The following is a 21396-nucleotide window of genomic DNA, read 5'->3' on the forward strand; positions in this document are numbered from 1 at the left end:
AAAGAGACAGCAAGGAGGAGAGAAAAAAAAGAGAATTAAGGAAGATAGAGAGAGATGAGGATGATGGTGATGATCTCAAAGGAGGACAGGAGCGGAGGGAGCGTGCCGACGGACTCCTGGATGCGCAGTCAGTCTCTGCGCTGTTTGATGTATGGATTTCTCCTCCATAAATGAAATCTGTCTGATTCTCAGCTGGAGAACATCTCAGCGGATCTGATTTCTGTGTCAGGATGATTGTTCTGCTTGGCTCAGATTTGAGATTGGCACGCACAGTGGAGGAAGTGGGCAGCAGTGAGGAAAGAGCAGTGTCTTAGCGGCGACCGTTCGACCCTGAGCTCGAGGACTAATATGGACGGTTCCATGCGTAGGCATATCCAGAGGAAGATTTCATTGCTCATAGATTGCGCTTTCATAGCTCAGGAGACCTGGTGAAGTTCCCAGATATCTTTAATTGAAGTATTAACTTCTTTATTTCCTCGGGTGAAATAAAAATAGAAATAAAAGTAGACAATTGTTGTGAAATTAGATCAGAAATGTTGGAGTTGGTTCTTCTGATTGGCAAATCGAAGCAGTTTTTGATATCCTGCAGGAAGGGAACATCACAAATGAGATCTTTTTGTTTCTCAAAGACAGGAATGAAATTAAGTAGAGGTGCAAACGAAAACTCTCAGACATTTCTCTTGAGAAATGGAAACAGGGTAATACTTTACAATATGGTTTAATTTAGGTTTTTAACATATAATCAAATGTCGTCTATATGTAAATATGCTTTAATGGACCAGAGCTAACATGAACTAACAACGAACAGTAGAATTTTTTGCTCATTGTTATTGCATTAACATAATGGGACCTTATTGTAAAGTGTTACTGAAACCTGTAATCTCAGATCTCCACTAAAACAATAGTCTCGGCAATGTCTCAAACTGTGCTCAGATTTGCCAAAGCAAAATCTGTGATCATAAAGCTCAATTTGAACCATTTTTTCCCCTATGATCTGCAGTTTCCAGCAGTACGCCGACAATTGCCTCATTTGTTTCCATTTTACCTAAGGCCTTTTTTCTCTTGAGAACAACCTGAGCATCAGGAGACTGCAGCAGAAGTCTCCATTTACCCTGTGTTTAATCTCATTTCTGTCTTTTTCATTTCCACCGGGATACACACGATGCCACAGATATGGTCCGATTGTTAGGTTTATGCACACACATATTCCCTCTGTTCTTGTTACGATGGCTCTCTTTTGTTTATCAGATGCCTATCCAATGACTGAGGTGATCTACACCTGGACCAAAGGCCCTCAGCATTCTGTGGAGGTCCCACCTGAGTCGTCCAGCCTGGTCCAGTACGACCTGATCGGACAGACTGTGTCAAGCGAGACTGTAAAGTCCATCACAGGTACACGCACATAACACACTATCACAATGACGGCAACATTTTCTTATGTGAATATCTTGCAGTATACACTACTGTCCAAAATGTTGGGGTCAGTAAGGCTACGTTCACACTGTCAGTCCAAATCCGATTATTTGTGTATCCGATTGGAATCTGATCTAAAATTATTGACTGTCCACATTGTATAACAACTGTTCAGATCCGATTTGAGTGTCCCTTGCCGCTCTTTTGTTTTCTGAAATATCTGCATTGTTTATATGGCAATGGTGTTGCATTGGTAGGTATACACCAAAACAACAACAACCTTAACATGGAGGGGTTTGCAATACAGATGTTGTTTTATTTACAAGATGACAATATGTTTCCACTGCGCTGGACTACTGCGTCTTCTGATGATTCTGGCAGCGGCAGAAATGTGGAGGCAAAGAAGCTTGTATGAGTGGCTTTATTCCGCGGTGTCAGACAATATATTTGTTATCGGCTTTCAAATATTTCAATATAACATGTCTTATACACTCACCTAAAGGATTATTAGGAACACCTGTTCAATTTATCATTAATGCAATTATCTAATCAACCAATCACATGGCAGTTGCTTCAATGCATTTAGGGGTGTGGTCCTGGTCAAGACAATCTCCTGAACTCCAAACTGAATGTCAGAATGGGAAAGAAAGGTGATTTAAGCAATTTTGAGCGTGACATGGTTGTTGGTGTCAGACGGGCCGGTCTGAGTATTTCACAATCTGCTCAGTTACTGGGATTTTCACGCACAACCATTTCTAGGGTTTACAAAGAATGGTGTGAAAAGGGAAAAACATCCAGTATGCGGCAGTCCTGTGGGCGAAAATGCCTTGTTGATGCTAGAGGTCAGAGGAGAATGGGCCGACTGATTCAAGCTGATAGAAGAGCAACTTTGACTGAAATAACCACTCGTTACAACCGAGGTATGCAGCAAAGCATTTGTGAAGCCACAACACAACCTTGAGGCGGATGGGCTACAACAGCAGAAGACCCCACCGGGTACCACTCATCTCCACTACAAATAGGAAAAAGGCTACAATTTGCAAGAGCTCACCAAAATTGGACAGTTGGAGACTGGAAAAATGTTGCCTGGTCTGATGAGTCTCGATTTCTGTTGAGACATTCAGATGGTAGAGTCAGAATTTGGCGTAAACAGAATGAAAACATGGATCCATCATGCCTTGTTACCACTGTGCAGGCTGGTGGTGGTGGTTTAATGGTGTGGGGGATGTTTTCTTGGCACACTTTAGGCCCCTTAGTGCCAATTGGGCATCGTTTAAATGCCACGGCCTACCTGAGCATTGTTTCTGACCATGTCCATCCCTTTATGGCCACCATGTACCCATCCTCTGATGGCTACTTCCAGCAGGATAATGCACCATGTCACAAAGCTCGAATCATTTCAAATTGGTTTCTTGAACATGACAATGAGTTCACTGCACTAAAATGGCCCCCACAGTCACCAGATCTCAACCCAATAGAGCATCTGTGGGATGTGGTGGAACGGGAGCTTCGTGCCCTGGATGTGCATCCCACAAATCTCCATCAACTGCAAGATGCTATCCTATCAATATGGGCCAACATTTCTAAAGAATGCTTTCAGCACCTTGTTGAATCAATGCCACGTAGAATTAAGGCTGTTCTGAAGGCAAAAGGGGGTCAAACACAGTATTAGTATGGTGTTCCTACTAATCCTTTAGATATGTCGTATACGTTATATTGTCATTTCGTCCGGCACTTTGAAACAACACGACCTTGTTTCTGCAGCGACAAATTTCAGCATGTTTTCTTACAACAACGTCTGACGTTAATGTTTTACGTGCCGTGAGAAAGTCACATAAACCATGCGAAATCCGGTCAGAGCGGTCAGACTGAAACGGATGTCCATAAAGGCTATTTGAATAGGATTTCAAACCACATATGAATGTAGCTGTAAACAGTAAACAGATTTGTAAATGACGCTTTTCATGTGATATTTTTGCCGTTCACACTGGCTAAATCTGATCGGATTTCAAACGGATATGCAAAAAAATCTGATTTGGACCGACAGTCTGAACATAGCCTAAGTCTCTTATGTTCACCAAGGCTGCATTTATCTGATCAAAAATACAGTAAAAAAGTATTATTGTGAAATAATATTCCAATTTATTTAAATATATTTAAAATGTCATTTATTCTTGTTATGCAAAGCTGAATTTTCAGCATCATTACTCCAGTCTTCAGTGTCACATGATCCATCAGAAATCATTCTAATATGCTGATTTGATGCTCAGGAAACATTTCTTATTATGTGCAATGTTGAAAACAATTGTGTTGCTGTCTTTACTGTCACTTTTTATCAGTTTAATGCATCCTTGCTGAATAAAGTATTAGTCTTTCAAAAAAATCTTACTGGAGTAGTGCTTGCAAAGCAGCATATATTGAGGTCTAAACCCCATTGAGAATTGAAGAATATATTAATTTTGGGGTTTTCTAATCTTAAAAAAAACAAAAAAAAAAAACATTTGTGCTGCTGTTTTTACTGTCACTTTTGATCAGTTGAATGCATCCTTGCCGAATACAATTAATAATGCATTTGACCCGACCAATCACAATTCCAATATGCAAGTAGGTGAAAGAAAGGGATTTAGAATGCAAAATTTGCAATGATGACAATTAATGTTGAAAGTACGATCAATATAAAACTTTTACACACACACACCCATATATACACATATTGAATATACGTGTGTGTATGAATGTGGGAGGGGTGTCTTCTTTCATATGTTTTACCACTTATAGAAACATGTCCAAGCCAGCTGTGACCACATGGACATTTTGACAATAACTTGATTTCTTTTTATGTCGCCCCTACCATGAAAACATTACTCCCAACTCCTACATTCCATAACTATAACATATAATATGCTTTGATTGGCTGTTATTATGTCACATTATGCAGCATTTTCGTATGCAGTCAACAAAATGACCACTTAAACTTCCCAATTTGAGCCTGTTACTCTTTACAGCGACTATATGTGAAACAACATTATTTAATTGACACAGAAAACCTAAACGTACCTAAAAGTCTATCCTTGTGCTGCATTGCAAGAACTTTCAATTTCTTTCTGGAAATGCAAATCTAGCTTTGATTAGACTTAATTATAGGCCACTGCTCACTCTAATGGAAGAATTACATTTTAAACATAGAGCCGCCACAGATTTGATGCCTTTACGGTTTAGCCTGTGCGTTACAAATGCCAATTGTTTTCTTCCACCAAAAGTCAGTAGGTCTGAACAAATACTCTTAAAGTCACGTATACACACACACACACGTCCATCTTTCAGCACGCACATGTTCAGAGTCACCTGGTCTGTGTCCGAGAGTCACCTGATCACGGAGAATATTTGATAGCGACGTAAGCTAGATTAAAAGAAAAACTATTTTACTCATGCCACATGTCAGCTTAAACGTAAAGGTCAGCGTGAGCGCTTTCAGAACGGCTTGGTTTTTTTTTTAGAGCAACTGTGTACTTCAGTTAAACAGAAGGGGGGAGGGGGGAAACAATACCAATTGTTTATTTATTTATTACATCTTTCTTATCAAAATGACATCAGAGATTTGGAGCATTCAGCGTGTGTTTTGATGACTGGAGCTCTGGTTCCCAATACGGCTGCAAGCCTCATTCTGTTAAAATAAGATGAATCTGCCAGCGCAGCTTAACAGCCAGAAAACTTTGCTATTCAGCCAAAATAAGTCTGCCGTGGTGACAGACTGTCATTCTGACCTTGTTCCTATGCGTGTTCACTTTCAGGATTATAAGGCACTTCCCGTTTCTGTTTCTCTGCTCTTTCAGGTGAATATGTGGTAATGACGGTCTACTTCCACTTGAAACGGAAAATGGGCTACTTCATGATTCAGACGTACATCCCCTGCATCATGACTGTAATCCTTTCCCAAGTGTCTTTCTGGATAAATAAGGAATCCGTACCCGCCAGAACTGTCTTTGGTATGTGTTACTCTCAAATCTTCTGCACTGTTTGAGCCGCCAACACCATTTTCATGCAAATATGGAGAAGAGATCTGTTTCCTTCTGTCATGTCTCCCTTCCTCCCTCTATCCATTTATCATTTTTTACACTTCTCTTTCTTTGTATCATTTTGTTTTATTCTGCTATGTGTAATGCTGGGTTCATTTCTTTTTTAACCTCAGGTAAAGGCCGCTTTTGAAAGTGGGTTAGCATTACTTTCTACCCAGATTGCATTGCTGAGGATATACAGTGTGAAGTTGTGCCTTACTAGAGATGCGATATTAAATTGTTTAGCAAATGACAAACGATTATGAACTGCGTTAAAGCTGGTGTCATTAGATATTCATGCACTTTGTACGGAAACTTTCACACTTTCATATATGGAGGTTGGAGATTTCTGACGTATTCTTTTTTTTTTTTTTGTCTTGCATTTTCTGTTTTATGCATAGTAAATTCTTATGACAACTAGAGCAGATTTACATGCTCACATTTACATAGATGGACAAGCCAATAGGTACAATATCGTTTAAAAAAAAAAATGGGGTCAGTTTCAGTACTTTTATTCAGCAAGGATGTATTATATTTATCAAAAGTAACAGTAATTACATTTATAATGTTACAAAATATATCTATTTCAAATAAATGCTGTTCTTTTAAACTTTATTTTAAGATAACTTAAACAGCACAGCTGTTTTGAACATTGATATTAATAATAAATGTTTCTTGAGCAGCAAATTAGCATATTAGAATGATTTCTGAAGGATCATGTGACACAGAAACTGGAGTATAATGCTGAAAATTCATCTCTGCACCACAGGAATACATTACATTTTAAAACATACTCAAGTAGAAAACAGTTATTTTAATAATATTTTACAGTATTACTGTTTTTCCTCTATTTTAGATCAAATAAATGCAACTTGATTTTGTATTTGGGAGCTACTAGAATAGGTTTTCAAGCTTGATTTTTGTTAAAAGACATTATTTTTCACATATTCTCCATTGTTGCAGCTCGTCTCTTCCCAGTCTGTCAGTAACACTGTTTAGTTCCTGTCTCTACGAAGCCCCGATAAACACAATGTGCTCTGATTGGTCGGCTGGCCCAGTGTGTTCTGATTGGTCAACCGCTTTAAGCGTGTTTCAGATATGTCCCGCCCCTTACCATAACCCCAGGTTTCACTTTCAACAAACTACTAACTAACTTAAACAGGCCCCGCCCCCTTTTTAGCATATGATTTTAGCGGGAATTATTGAAATGAGGGATATTGTGACGTGTTCGTTCATGGAAGAAAATGCGTTTCAGGGAGTTCAGAAACAGACACTGATATAGATCTATATCATTATTATTCTCGAGAATAACTCCCGCTGGAGTGACTTTGAGCTTTGTAACTTTGCAGACCTTTTCATGCTCAAACAGCAACATTACACTAAAAGTTGAAAAAGCATAATAGGTCCTCTTTAATAAATCTTTTGAATGGTAGAGTATGTACAGTGTGAAATCTCAAATCTTGACAACCAAGGATTAATTACTAACCCAGAATATATGTGTGAAGCAAGATAATCATCTATGTGAAGGGTGTTTTCTGTTTGTGTTAAAGTGTTAGTTTGGTTTGGCTTCAGTCCTGATGCATGATGCTGTGATGCATCACAAGCTACTGAATCATAACGCGTGTCACGATTGAAGTGTATCATATCATGAGGTAATTGGCGATACCCAGTACTATGAAAATGATAGAGTTTGATTTTTGTGTGTTGCAGGATCAAGTGAACAAAAAAATGTGAGTGAGTGTACGCTTGTTAAACGAGCTTCATGTTCATGAGTTCACCTGCCCATACAGTCTTAATAGTTAGGAGGCTCAAGCTCTCGTTTCCACTGGCAGGCATCGCTTGAGCACCATGTGCCCGATCAGTCCTGAAAACTCATGTGTGCTGCATCTTTACATGACAAAAACACATCTACATACACTGACACACGCTCGTGCACACACCTCCTGTTTCCCTCCACACTTCACCTGGGGCACTAGAGATGCTGAGAATAGCACGCTCTCATTCTCCACTGGAAAAGTGTAACAATGACCCACCTTCAGATGGCTACTAACAGTGCGGTGCGCTTGGACTCGGGCCAGAGGAGCGGCTTTTGGTGTCCTAGATGGAAGTGTGCTTAGTGAAGGGGTTTGTGGGTAATGACAGGGTGGGTTTTTGATGGCCGGTGCATGTGCAGAATGGACGCAGCAGGAGACCACAATGATCTGTTGTTTATCTGTTCTGGGATGGCTTCCATATTTCGCTTTCTCTACACATGGCTCTAGTGTATTTTGGAAAGGCTTCCTAATGGCTCAGTTACTGATTTTTTTTACTACCTTTGTCAGCAGAATGTAGTTTGAAAGTAGTTTGGTAGTGTTTAATGAAACGTTTTGCCTCGTTTTTCTCTACTTAGACCATTTAAGCTGTAAAAATGGGTCATTCAGTTATAATGTCAGAACAGTACACTCATACACAGTACACTCATGAAGTGCGATATATAATATACATCAAATCTCAACTTGCTGATTTTTTATTTATTTTGTTAATGCAAACTATATTATCACCCAGCTCTTTATACAAAGATTTTATATAAGTAAGTCCAACTTTATCTGCATACATACACTCGTGTAGGCCTGTACTACAGTATATAGCAAATCTCACCTGCTTGATTGCTTGTATGTTTCGTTGGAGAAAGTAAACTATATTACATTCATACAGCTTTGCTAAATGCCACGGAGATATTAAGACATTATAAGCATAACAAGCTGCTTTTGAACAATGTGTATTGTGTAAAATGCCATACAAATGAATCTGACTTGACGCGAGTCGGACCTTGAAGACATTAGCATATGCGCATATGCTAATAATACTTTCACATATCCATGCCATAAACTAGAATATAAAATAGAATAGGACCCGTTTAAAATGGATAGTTCACCTAGAAATTGATGCTATTTGGTGTCATTGACATCAAATCTGACACAACGCATCTTCACATGCCAAGTATATAAGAAAGGTAGTCGAAACATATTGTGAGTATATATTGACATAATTGTCTTTAAAGCTGAACTTTTACTTTAAATTAGTTACTTTTTCTATTAGTTAGCATCCGATTGAAGGCCGTGACCGGCTCTGTAACCCCATTTGTTTGTTCTATTATTCGTGTTTGCTTGTATTGGCGACATCCTCATCCTTCTCAGCCAATAGCAGAAAGGCACTAAAGCAACGCTCTCACAGTACTGTGGATTCGGCAGTGAAACAGAAGAAAAAACACATCCAGCACCTCTGGCTAAATGTAGCTTGTGATGTACCTATTGATCGCTCCAGATCGGTCTGTATGTGGGCGTTTGTGAGTGCGCTGTGATCGTGTGAAGTTTTCCAGAGAGTGTGGATGATTCTCCAGAGCTGTGAGCTCATCTTATAGGCAAGAGTTCGATGCAAATCCCTCGGCCTGCCCCCGCAGATCCGAGTGCCACCGTGAGCACTAGCGGCACCTGTTTACCACTGTAGCTAGGTAACTCAGGTAGAGGTGTTAACTTCACTGTTTTATTCATGGGTTTGTCCTTTGACAAAATGCATGCACAGAACAGCTCTTGTGTTTGTCTACCACAGGTATGTGGTAAGAGATGCAAAGAATGATACTCACGGAAGGCAATTTCTGCAGAGTATAGCAGCTTTGAGACATGTATTTTAGGGTGCATGTATAGAGAGAGATCATGCACAGGTCATGTTCACCACCCCCAAAAATATATATATATATTTAAAGTAAAATATTTACATAATATATCAAATAATATATGAAATAAAAATTATTATTTTTGAAATATTAACAAAATTAAATATTTTAGGACCATTAAGTTGTTTTTATTTTTCAATATTTTCTTTTTGTCAATTAAACACTTTCCCCACAAATTGTCATTATTGTAATGGTTTTTATTTTAATTCTTGATTTTCAATATTAGATTAATAGTATTGTATTTTTAGTATTGTATTAGCGTATAAAAAGTACTTTAATAGTGTTTTTATTAAATAAGCATAAAGTAAATAAGCACATTAGAGTAAAAAACAACATTACGATAATAAGAACAGAGGGCACATGTGCTTAATGTCATACAAATAATGCAAATGCAAAAAAATAGAAATAAACATAGATTTTTTTGTTGTTGTTGTTGAAATATGACCCAGACATGTTCTTGACAGGCTTCGTTTCAAGTGGACTCGAGTGGTTCAGAAAACAGCTGTCACGCCAACCAACAAACCATTACTTGTGAAAGTGTCTTTTCATGTCCGTGTTTATTTCTAACGTACAGGCACTTGCAAACTCAAGAATACAGAGAAAATATGTAGGAGAGTGTGTTAGTCTTGTGTGCGGGGTTGGCTTTATGTGCAAGAGGTTTGTGTGTGTGTGTTTTCTTATGTTTTATTAGCGTGTGCATGTGGGTGTATGTGTGAGTCGAGAGAGATTCTGTGTGTGTGTGGGAGGGAGGAGAAGGGATACAGGCTGCCTCCGTGATTGTGTGTATTTGTGTGTTGGTGTGTGTGTGTGTGTGTGTGACTCACGTCTGGCATGCTCACTGCTCTGTGGCAGAAACGCTTCCAACTTAAGACATTCAGGTTAAGAGTGAACTCCTGACTCCCCCTGGTGGTTCACAGTGTTACTGCTATAGAGTTCCTCGTTTGGGATGACCCCATAAACCAAATACACCTGTAGATTGACCAAAACGTGAATGTTTGGAGAAGTCCTGCAAGCTGAACATTGTGAGGTGCAGAACATTGGTAAAAAAAATATATAAAATCCAAATAATAAAATGTAACTAATATAGCTCATCATAAAGGAGGAGAAAATACTCCTAAATAAGACATTTTTCCTATATTGTTTTATGTGCATTTGACTGACATCACAAATCCCTTCATTTCTCAGCTGTTTTCATGATTCAAACAATTCTTGAAGGATAAAATCAAGACCCTTTGCTATTTTTTTTCTCATTAGCTCTTAATTTTTTTTTTTTTTTGCAGTGATGCCATAGAATAACCATTTTTGGTTCCCCAAAGAACCTTTCAGTGAACACTTCTTAAATGAACCATTTTTATATTAGAAAAAAAGAAGAAGAAAAAACGTTTGTGCAATGGAAAGGTTCCCTGATTGTTAAAGGGTCTTCATTTATTGTTTCATTATGCCTTATTGTGTCTTTATATGCAGTTTCTTCTGTTAGCCTAATGTTATGGACTTTTGTGGTAAACTAATGGGGCACTAATAGTTTTGCTCATTGATTTTAAACTCTCAGCAAATTACATTGTTTCATGGTGGTCAGTTTTAATGAACTCCTAAGGGAAACACAGACTGGAAAGAGAAGAGAATAAAGGAATTATTATCACTAATAGACACTTATGGACTATTGGAATGATACTCAAACAGTTTGTTTACATGATTTGCAGTCACAGGTGAAGCAGTTTTACCGGTTTATAAGCAATAAAGACAGATTATGTCAGTAGAAATGACCCATAAAGAGCAGTATGTTCACACTCAACTCATTACAGACCATTTTAATTATCATAACTTAATTGTTGCAGACAAAATGATATCAGATAAAGTGGTTGGCAGGAGTTTGTATCAGAATTGTATGCATATATTCACACATTTTCATAAAAACACATTAGTTTGTACATAGTTGCAGCTCCTCTCTTCCCAGTCTGTCAGTAACACTGTTTAGTTCCTGTCTCTATGAAGCCCTTCCTTCCGAAAAGTGCATTGTGCTCTGATTGGTCGGCTGGACCAGTGTGTTCTGATTGGTCAATTGCTTCCAGCCTGTTTGTGAAATGTCCCGCCCCTTACATAACTGTAAGTTTCAACACACTACTAACTAACTCAATCAGGCCCCGCCCCTTTATTTTGCATATGCCTTGGGCGGGAATTATTTAGATGAGGAATATTGTGACGTGTTCGTTCCCAGAAGAAAACTCAAGACTACAATGGAGGCGTTTCAAGGAGTTAGATATAGAGAATAACTCCCTTTGGAGTGACTTTGTGCTTTGTAACTTTGCAGACCTTTTCATGCTCAAACAGCAACATTACACACTAAAGAAAGCTGAAAATGTAAAAAAGCATAACAGGACCTATTTGAATGTACTCTTCTCTTTGTGTTTCTCACAGGAATCACCACCGTGCTCACGATGACGACCCTCAGCATCAGCGCGCGTCACTCTCTGCCCAAGGTCTCGTACGCCACGGCCATGGATTGGTTCATCGCGGTGTGTTTCGCTTTCGTCTTCTCTGCTCTCATCGAGTTTGCCGCCGTGAACTACTTCACCAACGCGCAGGCGGAGAGAGCCAAGAGAAAACAGGCCGCCGCTGCCGCCAGTGCCAAGAGCTCCACAGCGTCAGGCAAAGCCAAAGACACAGAGGAGGTTCTACAGGTGAGATGCTGTTACACACATTACAAACACCACATCTACATTATAAAACACACAGTTACTTTAACATTTGATGGGACGAGCCATGTCTGAAACTGTGTATAATAGATGTTACGCTGTACATCAGTTCATTTATTAATGCTGCAGTTCTAATGCTGCCTTCAACTCCTCCTGAGAGCTTCCTATTACAAGCTCCAAAGACATAATTATGATGTTATGTGCGTTCAAGTGATTTTCAATGGGGGAAAAGTGGACGCACTGGCAAAGTTTTACTTACCAAGATGGTTGGTGCAACCTGTATTTTATCATTCGGATGCTGCCAAAAAGAATGATGGGAAGAGTGTTTTGGTCACACAGGTCTTTCATCTTATTACAGTCTCAACCAGTAGTATTTTATGGCAAGTTTAATAGCTTTTTTTTTTTTTTTATCAGCAGCACACAAAATGCATGGAAACTAAATTTTATATGTAAAATAAGATATTGTTTCATTTTGCATAAAGAAAATAAAAGCTATTTTAAGAACCATTTAGGTTTTTTGCATGTGCATTATCTTTATGGGAACTAAGAATATTTTTTAATCATAAATATCATAATCATAATGTAATGCGTCCTTTTGAGTTTGTGTTGTTGTTTTTTTGGTAATTCTCATTCTCTGTGATTCTCATTAGATTTTCAAAACTGGTTTTCAGTAAAAAAAAGATACATAATTGTAATTTGTTATTTTAATAAAATGTATTTCATTTAAATGTATTTTAACCCTAAATTCAAGGCAGTATAACATGTGTATGTATACTGTATATGGTGCATAAACACTTCTAAATATCGTTATTTTTCCACATTCCACTCATAATAATCTGTGGAAATATGTCAGGTAAATAATGTTGCAATGCAACAAATGTTAATAGTCTTCATTTTCCTGAAGCAAAACATAGTTTCTTATTATTTATATTGTCTTTTGATTTTGGGTTAAATGACCTGTCCTTGTTCTTCACTGGTTTTGAGTTCCGGCCACGGTTTCATCTTCTAACACTTCTGCAATAAAATAAATAATGTGTAAAAGTAGTATGCATAAAAGTAAAGCAGCTAAGGAAGGAGTAACACAAAGTCAAGTCATTTGTTGTTGTATTTTTTGTGTTTTGCGTCGAGTAAGATGAGCCACCGTTGGGGCATCATGGGAGTTTTGTAGCGTAAACGTCACGAAACGGATGCTAGTTTTATTACAGCTGATAGAGCAGCACATTGCGAGTGTGCTTGTGCGCTGTGGGTTTGGTCTTTTGCTGGGATAATGTGCGTAAGCTGAGATGGCGGATTAGAAGTGGCACATGCTGACAGCTGTGAGACTTAGTGAGAGTGTGTCTGACTGTTGACGTGATGTATTACGGGCCTGTTTTTTGGTCGTTCGTTTTTACAGGCTGTTGAAGATGTTAATGTCCCTTATCTAATGGTGGCTCTCTGTAAGCCTTTCAAACCACCAATATTTCTCTTCCTCCTTGTCTCCCCCTCTCTGTCTTCTGCTCATCATAACACACATTTCCGTTCGCCGAGTAGAAGGATGGGGTTCTTTACGGTGAATGTGGAAAATCTCAGCAGATGCAGGTTATTGGAGCTCGTATGACTCAGTCGGTGAGCTCAACACAGCGGGAACTACTGTACGTTTGAATTCATACGCGTTACAAATAATCCAGCCTGGGAATTCATCGGCATTATCTCAGCACTCACATTCCTAATGTTCAGTACTGCTTCAGAGTTTCATAGCTAGACTTTCACCAACTAGAGTAACCAGGCAAAAGTTTGGAACAATACTAAAATAATATAAATAATAAACTATGGTGAAGAAACTGTATTCAGAAGAGACTAATTAAAATGATCAAAGTGACAGTAAAGACATTTATTATGTAGCAAAAGATTTCTATAATAAATTTCTGTTCTTTTGAACTTTCTGAATTAATCACAGTTTCCACAAAAATACGAAGCAGCACAACTGTTTCAACATTGATAATAATGAGAAATGTTTCTTGAGCAGCAAATCAGCGTATTAGAATGATTTCTGAAGGATCATGTGACACTGAAGACTGGAGTAATGATGCTAGAAATTCAGCTTTGCATCACAGGAATAAATTACATTTTAAAAAAATATTATAATAGAAAACCGTTATTTAGATTTGTAATAATATTTCACAATATTAGAGGTTTTTTTCCTGTATTTTTGATCAAATAAATGCAGCCATAGTGAGCTTAAGAGGCCTCTCTCAAATACATTAAAAATAATTATTATTATTCTAAACTTTTGCTGGTGGTTTAAGTTTTGATATGCAATACTTTTTCTTTCTTTTTTTAAATACGATGATTTAGAAAGTAACAGGACGAATTACAGGATCTTAATGGGGCTTTCCATTTTCTCAGACAGTGCGTGTATATAAATGCCGCAATTCCCTCTTGTGTTTTTATATGCTTGATCTGAACCCAATAAGTCACATTAAGAGAAAATCACAATATGGAGCAATTTAAGTCTGTGTATGTGCTGACCACAGAACGGCCACGGATTAATGAGCTGCCTTTAATAGATGTTCCTATTCGGTAAAAGAAAGGGGGGGAAAAAACTGAAAAGAAAATGTTCTTTACCTAGACAGACAGAGAGCTGAGAGAGAGAAAATAAGCAAAGGATACAAATGATCAGGGAAATGACGTGAACTCTGCATTATGGGTAGGATTCCAGCAATCCTTTTGAATCCCTGGGTCCGAGAACTGCATCTGCTGAGATCTGAACCGTTCAAGAACCAGACACTTTGCTATCCAAAGGAGTACTGGGAGAAAAAGTGCCGTAGATGCCAGGAAAAAGTAGTTGCTTGTTGTGGTGAGAGTACTTGTTTAACTACAGATTTAAGGCCTGCTCACACCAAGAATGATAACAGACAACTATAGTGATATCTATATTAGTGTCCACACCAAAGCACAATACCGCTCTGGGCCCGGTTCCCCAAAACGTTCTTACCGCTAAGTAGTTCTTAACCTATTCCTTAACCTCTCTCTTAACTTCATGGCACGATTCCCGACACGTTCGTACGCTAAGTATATCTTCTGTAAGTCACACTTTCGTAAGGTTGGTCTGGACCATTCGTAAGCTCTCTCTTAGCGTTGTTTGAGCTCAAGACGCTAGTCGCCGCCACTGTGCAGCAGTCTTTAGAAATCAGTACAAGTCAAACTATGGGATGTTGACAATGATGTGGCTCAACAATGATTTTATGTTATGGACATTTTAAGACTAATAATAAAATACACTCACCTAAAGGATTATTAGGAACACCTGTTCAATTTCTCATTAATGCAATTATCTAATCAACCAATCACATGGCAGTTGCTTCAATGCATTTAGGGGTGTGGTCCTGGTCAAGACAATCTCCTGAACTCCAAACTGAATGTCAGAATGGGAAAGAAAGGTGATTTAAGCAATTTTGAGCGTGGCATGGTTGTTGGTGCCAGACGGGCCGGTCTGAGTTTTTCACAATCTGCTCAGTTACTGGGATTTTCACGCACAACCATTTATAGGGTTTACAAAGAATGGTGTGAAAAGGGGAAAACATCCAGTATGCGGCAGTCCTGTGGGCGAAAATGCCTTGTTGATGCTAGAGGTCAGAGGAGAATGGGCCGACTGATTCAAGCTGATAGAAGAGCAACTTTGAGTGAAATAACCACTCGTTACAACCGAGGTATGCAGCAAAGCATTTGTGAAGCCACAACACGCACAACCTTGAGGCGGATGGGCTACAACAGCAGAAGACCCCACCGGGTACCACTCATCTCCACTACAAATAGGAAAAAGAGGCTACAATTTGCAAGAGCTCACCAAAATTGGACAGTTGAAGACTGGAAAAATGTTGCCTGGTCTGATGAGTCTCGATTTCTGTTGAGACATTCAGATGGTAGAGTCAGAATTTGGCGTAATGAGAACATGGATCCATCATGCCTTGTTACCACTGTGCAGGCTGGTGGTGGTGGTTTAATGGTGTGGGGGATGTTTTTTTGGCACACTTTAGGCCCCTTAGTGCCAATTGGGCATCGTTTAAATGCCACGGCCTACCTGAGCATTGTTTCTGACCATGTCCATCCCTTTATGGCCACCATGTCCCCATCCTCTGATGGCAACTTCCAGCAGGATAATGCACCATGTCACAAAGCTCGAATCATTTCAAATTGGTTTCTTGAACATGACAATGAGTTCACTGTACTAAAATGGCCCCCACAGTCACCAGATCTCAACCCAATAGAGCATCTTTGGGATGTGGTGGAACGGGAGCTTCGTGCCCTGGATGTGCATCCCACAAATCTCCATCAACTGCAAGATGCTTTCCTATCAATTTGGGCCAACATTTCTAAAGAATGCTTTCAGCACCTTGTTGAATCAATGCCACGTAGAATTAAGGCAGTTCTGAAGGCGAAAGGGGGTCAAACACAGTATTAGTATGGTGTTCCTAATAATCCTTTAGGTGAGTGTATGTTCGCAATGGATACAGGCCTATTTATAAAGTTGACTTTATTTGGTGTCAGAACTAATATGGTGGTAATTCGCCTAGGCTATTTCATAATGTCATTAAAGCGTTTAAATTGGCAATCGCTTTTGATAATTAAAATTGGGCAAACAATTTGGCTCTAAATGGCTAAGATCTATAAATGGGTAAGCATGGTGGTGTCCAGTAAGCGACCAACTATGGCAGCGATCCAACGTGTCCTTGTATTGAATCTAGGACGGCGCCGGCCGCGGAGCCGTTTAGTCCATGTCAATTTTTTTATTCGGCAAAACTTAAGCCCTTTTGACATTTTGCCTGACGTGGCTATATTAAAAACAATTCGCCTCCCAAGACAACTCATTATGGAGCTGCTGGACCTTCTCAGACCTGCGCTTGCCAGGCTAACGCGGCGTAATTTAGCTTTAAGGCCTTAAAGGGATACTCCACTTTTTTTGGAAATAGGCTCATTTTACAACTCCCCCAGAGTTAAACTGTTGAGTTTTACCGTTTTTGAATCGATTCAACCGATCTCCGGTTCTGGCGGTACCACTTTTAGATAGCTTAGCATACATCATTGAAGTGGACAAGACTATTAGCATTTCTAAAAAAAAATGACCAAAGAGTTTCACAACGGGATAAGGAGGGTGGATGATTAGAGAGGGATACCCGGTTCGTCTACCCGTCACAACATATCGTGTGAACATATAACTGACAATTTGATAATTTAATCAATAGTCTATATTTTACTGATAACTTAAACTATGTTCAAATAAATGTTACTGGAATAATTTGAGGAATGTTTCATTTGCATAGAACGCGTTGTCTTTCTTAACGCCGTAATGCACCTTCGCGTGAAGTGGAAAATCGATTCCTGAGCAATCGATGCCAACTAATTCAGCGCCTTCACTTCGAACCTAAGAGGTTAAGAAGCTTCCTAAGGGACACTTCGGGGAACACACTTAGGAACATAAACAACTTTGGTAAGATATATCTTTCGAGTCTTCTTAGCGCGCTAAGAGTGAGCGTTATCGGGGAACCCAATACATTCTCATCCTTTGGTGTCATACAGGTAACGCCATATGACATTTCGTCGAAATTTTACGCACATGGCATCCTTTAGCGTCAACATAACACGCACTGTTATGGGTAGGTTTTTGGTCTGGGGTAGGGTACGGTTATGACGCCTTGGGATCTGTGTCTCATATAGACGCTAAAGGATGCCATGTGCGTCGGATTTAGACGAAATGTCAAAAGCGTCACATGCATGACGCCTTGGGATGAGAACGGGCTGTGGCCCTGTTTATAGAGGGAATGCATTAACGTGACTTTCCCGCCGGAACACGCCCCCCTCAGCCGGACTGAGTGGCAAAAGAGCTGCTGGGTGGCTGGAGTTAATAGGGGAAACTGCGAAAACACGGGTAAAACAAACTATTATCAGTTTAAACTAAAAGTTGGACTCGATATAGTGTTCCTTACAACTTATCAAAGATCCAGTGATCCATGGATATTGACATGCAGCCAGGAATCGTGTTTCCTGACATTTATATGCGCCTGATTTCGACGCCGGGGATATAAATTAAGAAAATTTGCCTGTAAACGTTTTATATAAATACAATATAGATAGGTCTAAATCCGAGTGATCACTTACATTAATGTTATACTGTATATCATCATATCGTCCAGCCTAACTTGTATAGTTTTTTGTCAGTGTTTATTTAAAAACATCCAATTATGCAGAATATAGTCTGTTCTGTAGCTTTTTGCAGTCTGTAAAAATATACAGCACCTCAGATTTCTGGTCAAATCTTGTACAGTCAATCGCAAAGCTCTTTCCCGTTTTAGATGTGTTTTGTGTGTTTTTCACGGCATTCACGCTGAAAACAAATGCTGCCGCTCAGTCTTTTTGCCACTTGTGGGCGTGACCGCATTCACTCCGGCCGACGGTGACGTCATGCGCACACCCTCTATTATAAACACGAGCTGGAGCTCTTTAAAGCAGAATGGACTCTGTTTGGCTGTCAATGTTTTTTATCAACATTTATCAGCTGAAAAAAAAAAAAATTCTGAAAGTGATTCCAACGATATCTGTACCGTTATAGTTGTGGTGTGGACTCTGCTATTCTTTAACATTTGAGCGATTACTAAAACTATATCGTAATCATTATAGTTATTGTCCTTGGTGTGAATGGCCCTAAGAATGGCCCCCAAATGTTCTTTGTGGGTCTGATCATACAGTAGGTCAAAGCATGAGGTGTAGGAATGTATTTATGTTGCACACCTGCATGCCTACATGTACCTATGACAAGTGAGTTAATCGTCAAATGTAGTACGTTCTATGATGAAGGTAGGAATTCATACACAGCTTACGTCTCACAGAGCTGTTGTATTGAGTCTCTTTCTTCTCTCCTCACAGCTTGCTCTAACATATTTTCCATACACCACAAGACACCAATTACACTTTGCCAACTGTTCAATTCTCAGAGGAAATGGTGAAAAATTTGAGGGTGAAACTGGGCTATCAGGTCCAGTGAGAGAAAGAAAGATCTCTCTTCACTATAATCCCAGTGTATGTGTTTAGCTCATGTACAGAACAGCACTGTACTGTACTCTATTACATATACTTTAAGTAATTTGTGTGATTTAGTGTAATAGTGTTATATATATATAGTTTCCTCATACAGTATGGCCAAGAAGACAGAAAGCGGGTCATTGAAAGTGTTATTGAAAACTTGCTTGTTTTCGTGCATTGAAAAATGCACTTTCAATCAGGAATTTCACATACACATGCACACACACACACACACACACGTTTTGTTGTCATGTTTTATGGGGACCTACCATAGACTTTCCATAGACATTATGATTTTTAAACTGTACAAACAGTAAATTATCTCCCCTTACACTACCCCTACACCTACCCATCACAGAAAACTTTCTGGATTTTTACATTGTCAAAAGCATCACTTGATTTGATTAATAAGCTGTTTTCATCATAGGGACCAAAACATTTCCTCACAAGGACAAGGATTTCGGATATTGCCATCTTTGAGGTGTTATTTTGTTCCCATAATGTAGGCTTTACCAGGCCACACACATACACACACACACTGAGTGGACTCATCTCTTGTCCTTGTTTATATGAAAAAAGCTGTTTATAGAATAGCTCCACCCTCCTCCTCCTCCGTACACCCACTAACAGCAAACCATCTGATCATAAAAGCTCCTTACAGCCCTGAACGTTACTGCAAGCGTGACGTCTGCTCGGTTGCACAAAACAGACACGCGCTGCTCGCTGCATGGGACACATTCGGTTCCTGACATCTCCTTTAAAATGTCTTCAATGATGCTTTTAAATATTCTACAAACAGAAATGTTGTGTGTAAAGAGTCATTATTTTAGCTGCCTGCAATACAATGGTTTCCTCAATTTCTGAATTTACTTTGAATCGTTTGTGTCAGAGACTGTTGCGAGACTCTTGCATGTCTTCTCATTAAAAACGCAAGTTTGGCAATGCAATAGTGTCATCAAAACATTTAGAAAATATTATTAAACCAAAACTTGATTTTATATTGCTTCATATTACAGTTGTCTCCATCTCTGCTTGCTTTATGTTTAAAGTTACTGTCAGCATCCAGTTTAAAGGAATAGTTGACCCAAAAATTTAAATTCTCCCATTATTTACTCACCCTCAAGTTGTTCCAAACCTGTATGAATTTATTTATTTGGCTGAACACAAAATTTGTTATTTTGAAGAATATGGGTAACCAAACAGTGACTTCATACTATGGAAGTTAAAGGGGACCATTAACTGTTTGGTTACCCGACTAATTGTTTTAGTTGCAACTTGAACAGCAATATACAGACACAAAATAAAAAGTGTAACATTTACATAGAATTTTCACTCAAAAATTCTTGTAAAGTGTGCAAATAATTAAGTAAATGTGAAATTTTTACATATAAATACTGAAATATTTTCTTGTAAAATGTACTGCAATAATCTTTATTTTATTCACAACTTTGAAATATACATATAATGTTTTTTTGTTGTTTTTTTACAGTGCAGGATAAATGATCTATGGGTTTGCTGAGAACATCCGTTGTGCACTTTAGTTACGTTTTCTCTCTTTTACCCAACAGCAAACCTCGGATACCAACGGCAACCTGCGAAAACGCGTCAACTCCAGCATTCAGTCTCAACCGGACTCCAAGAAAACCCAAAGAACCGAAACGTCTAGCAAGAGCGCCGCAGCCACATCCAAACCAACTCTGACCAGCCAATCATCTTCCACCTCAGAGGGTACCAGCAGTTTCTCCAGCCAGTCACGTCTAAGCCCCAGTTCTGCCAGCCAATCAAATGCAGCCCCTTCCTCCAAGACCACACCGCCAGCCCCGCCCTCTACGCCAACAGTTCCCGAGAAACCGTCGCCCGGAGCGACCGCTGGCTCCGCCCCTCTTCACCATCTCCTCGGCCCGAAATTAGAAAATATTAAAAAGAAGGAAGCCAAGGCCGCACCTCAACCTGCCGCTCCTGCGACCGGAGGAGCCAGCAAGATCGACGAATATGCACGTATTTTATTCCCAGTGTCCTTTGGGGCATTCAATATGGTGTACTGGGTGGTTTACTTATCCAAAGAAACCATGGAGGCCAAGGGAGGCTAACAGGAACAGGCTTGGTTGTTTGTACCCTTTTTTTTCTACAACTCGCTGAACAAATGAAATAAAGAGCCCTCTAAAGGATTACTTCAACTATTGTTCCAAGCAATTCCAAGAAACGAAATTCTGTTACGGCAGACAAAACTGGACGAGCGCACAGAAGATAACTTTTTTGTTGTTTATCGAAAGGGCCGTACACAAGATTAAGCATGTGGATATATTATGATAAGTAAAAATAATTACATTAAAAAACAATCCAATAGATTTATCTGTTGTCTTGAATAGCCATATTTCCGGCCTGTCCTATTTATCGCCGGACACACTGAAGAAGAAACAATGCTACTAAATAGGACAGACCAATACCAGGGCCGTTTAGTCTATTT

General features: G+C 39.2%; 1 protein-coding gene across 1 annotated transcript in view; it reads left to right on the top strand.

The window, feature by feature from the left end:
* Nucleotides 1-21349, top strand: part of gabra4 (gamma-aminobutyric acid type A receptor subunit alpha4) — a 35148-nt gene extending 13799 nt beyond the window's left edge. The window contains exons 6-9 of the mRNA XM_056244712.1: nt 1249-1392; nt 5247-5399; nt 11596-11858; nt 20498-21349. Coding sequence (XP_056100687.1) covers nt 1249-1392; nt 5247-5399; nt 11596-11858; nt 20498-21019 — 1082 coding nt within the window. The 3' untranslated portion in view covers nt 21020-21349. The remainder of the gene's footprint in view (nt 1-1248; nt 1393-5246; nt 5400-11595; nt 11859-20497) is intronic.
* The last annotated feature ends 47 nt before the right edge of the window (nt 21350-21396 follow it).

Source organism: Rhinichthys klamathensis, unplaced genomic scaffold (assembly GCF_029890125.1).
Source record: "Rhinichthys klamathensis goyatoka isolate OS25496 unplaced genomic scaffold, OSU_Roscu_1.1 h1tg001054l_1, whole genome shotgun sequence".
Classification (NCBI taxonomy): Eukaryota; Metazoa; Chordata; class Actinopteri; order Cypriniformes; family Leuciscidae; genus Rhinichthys; species Rhinichthys klamathensis.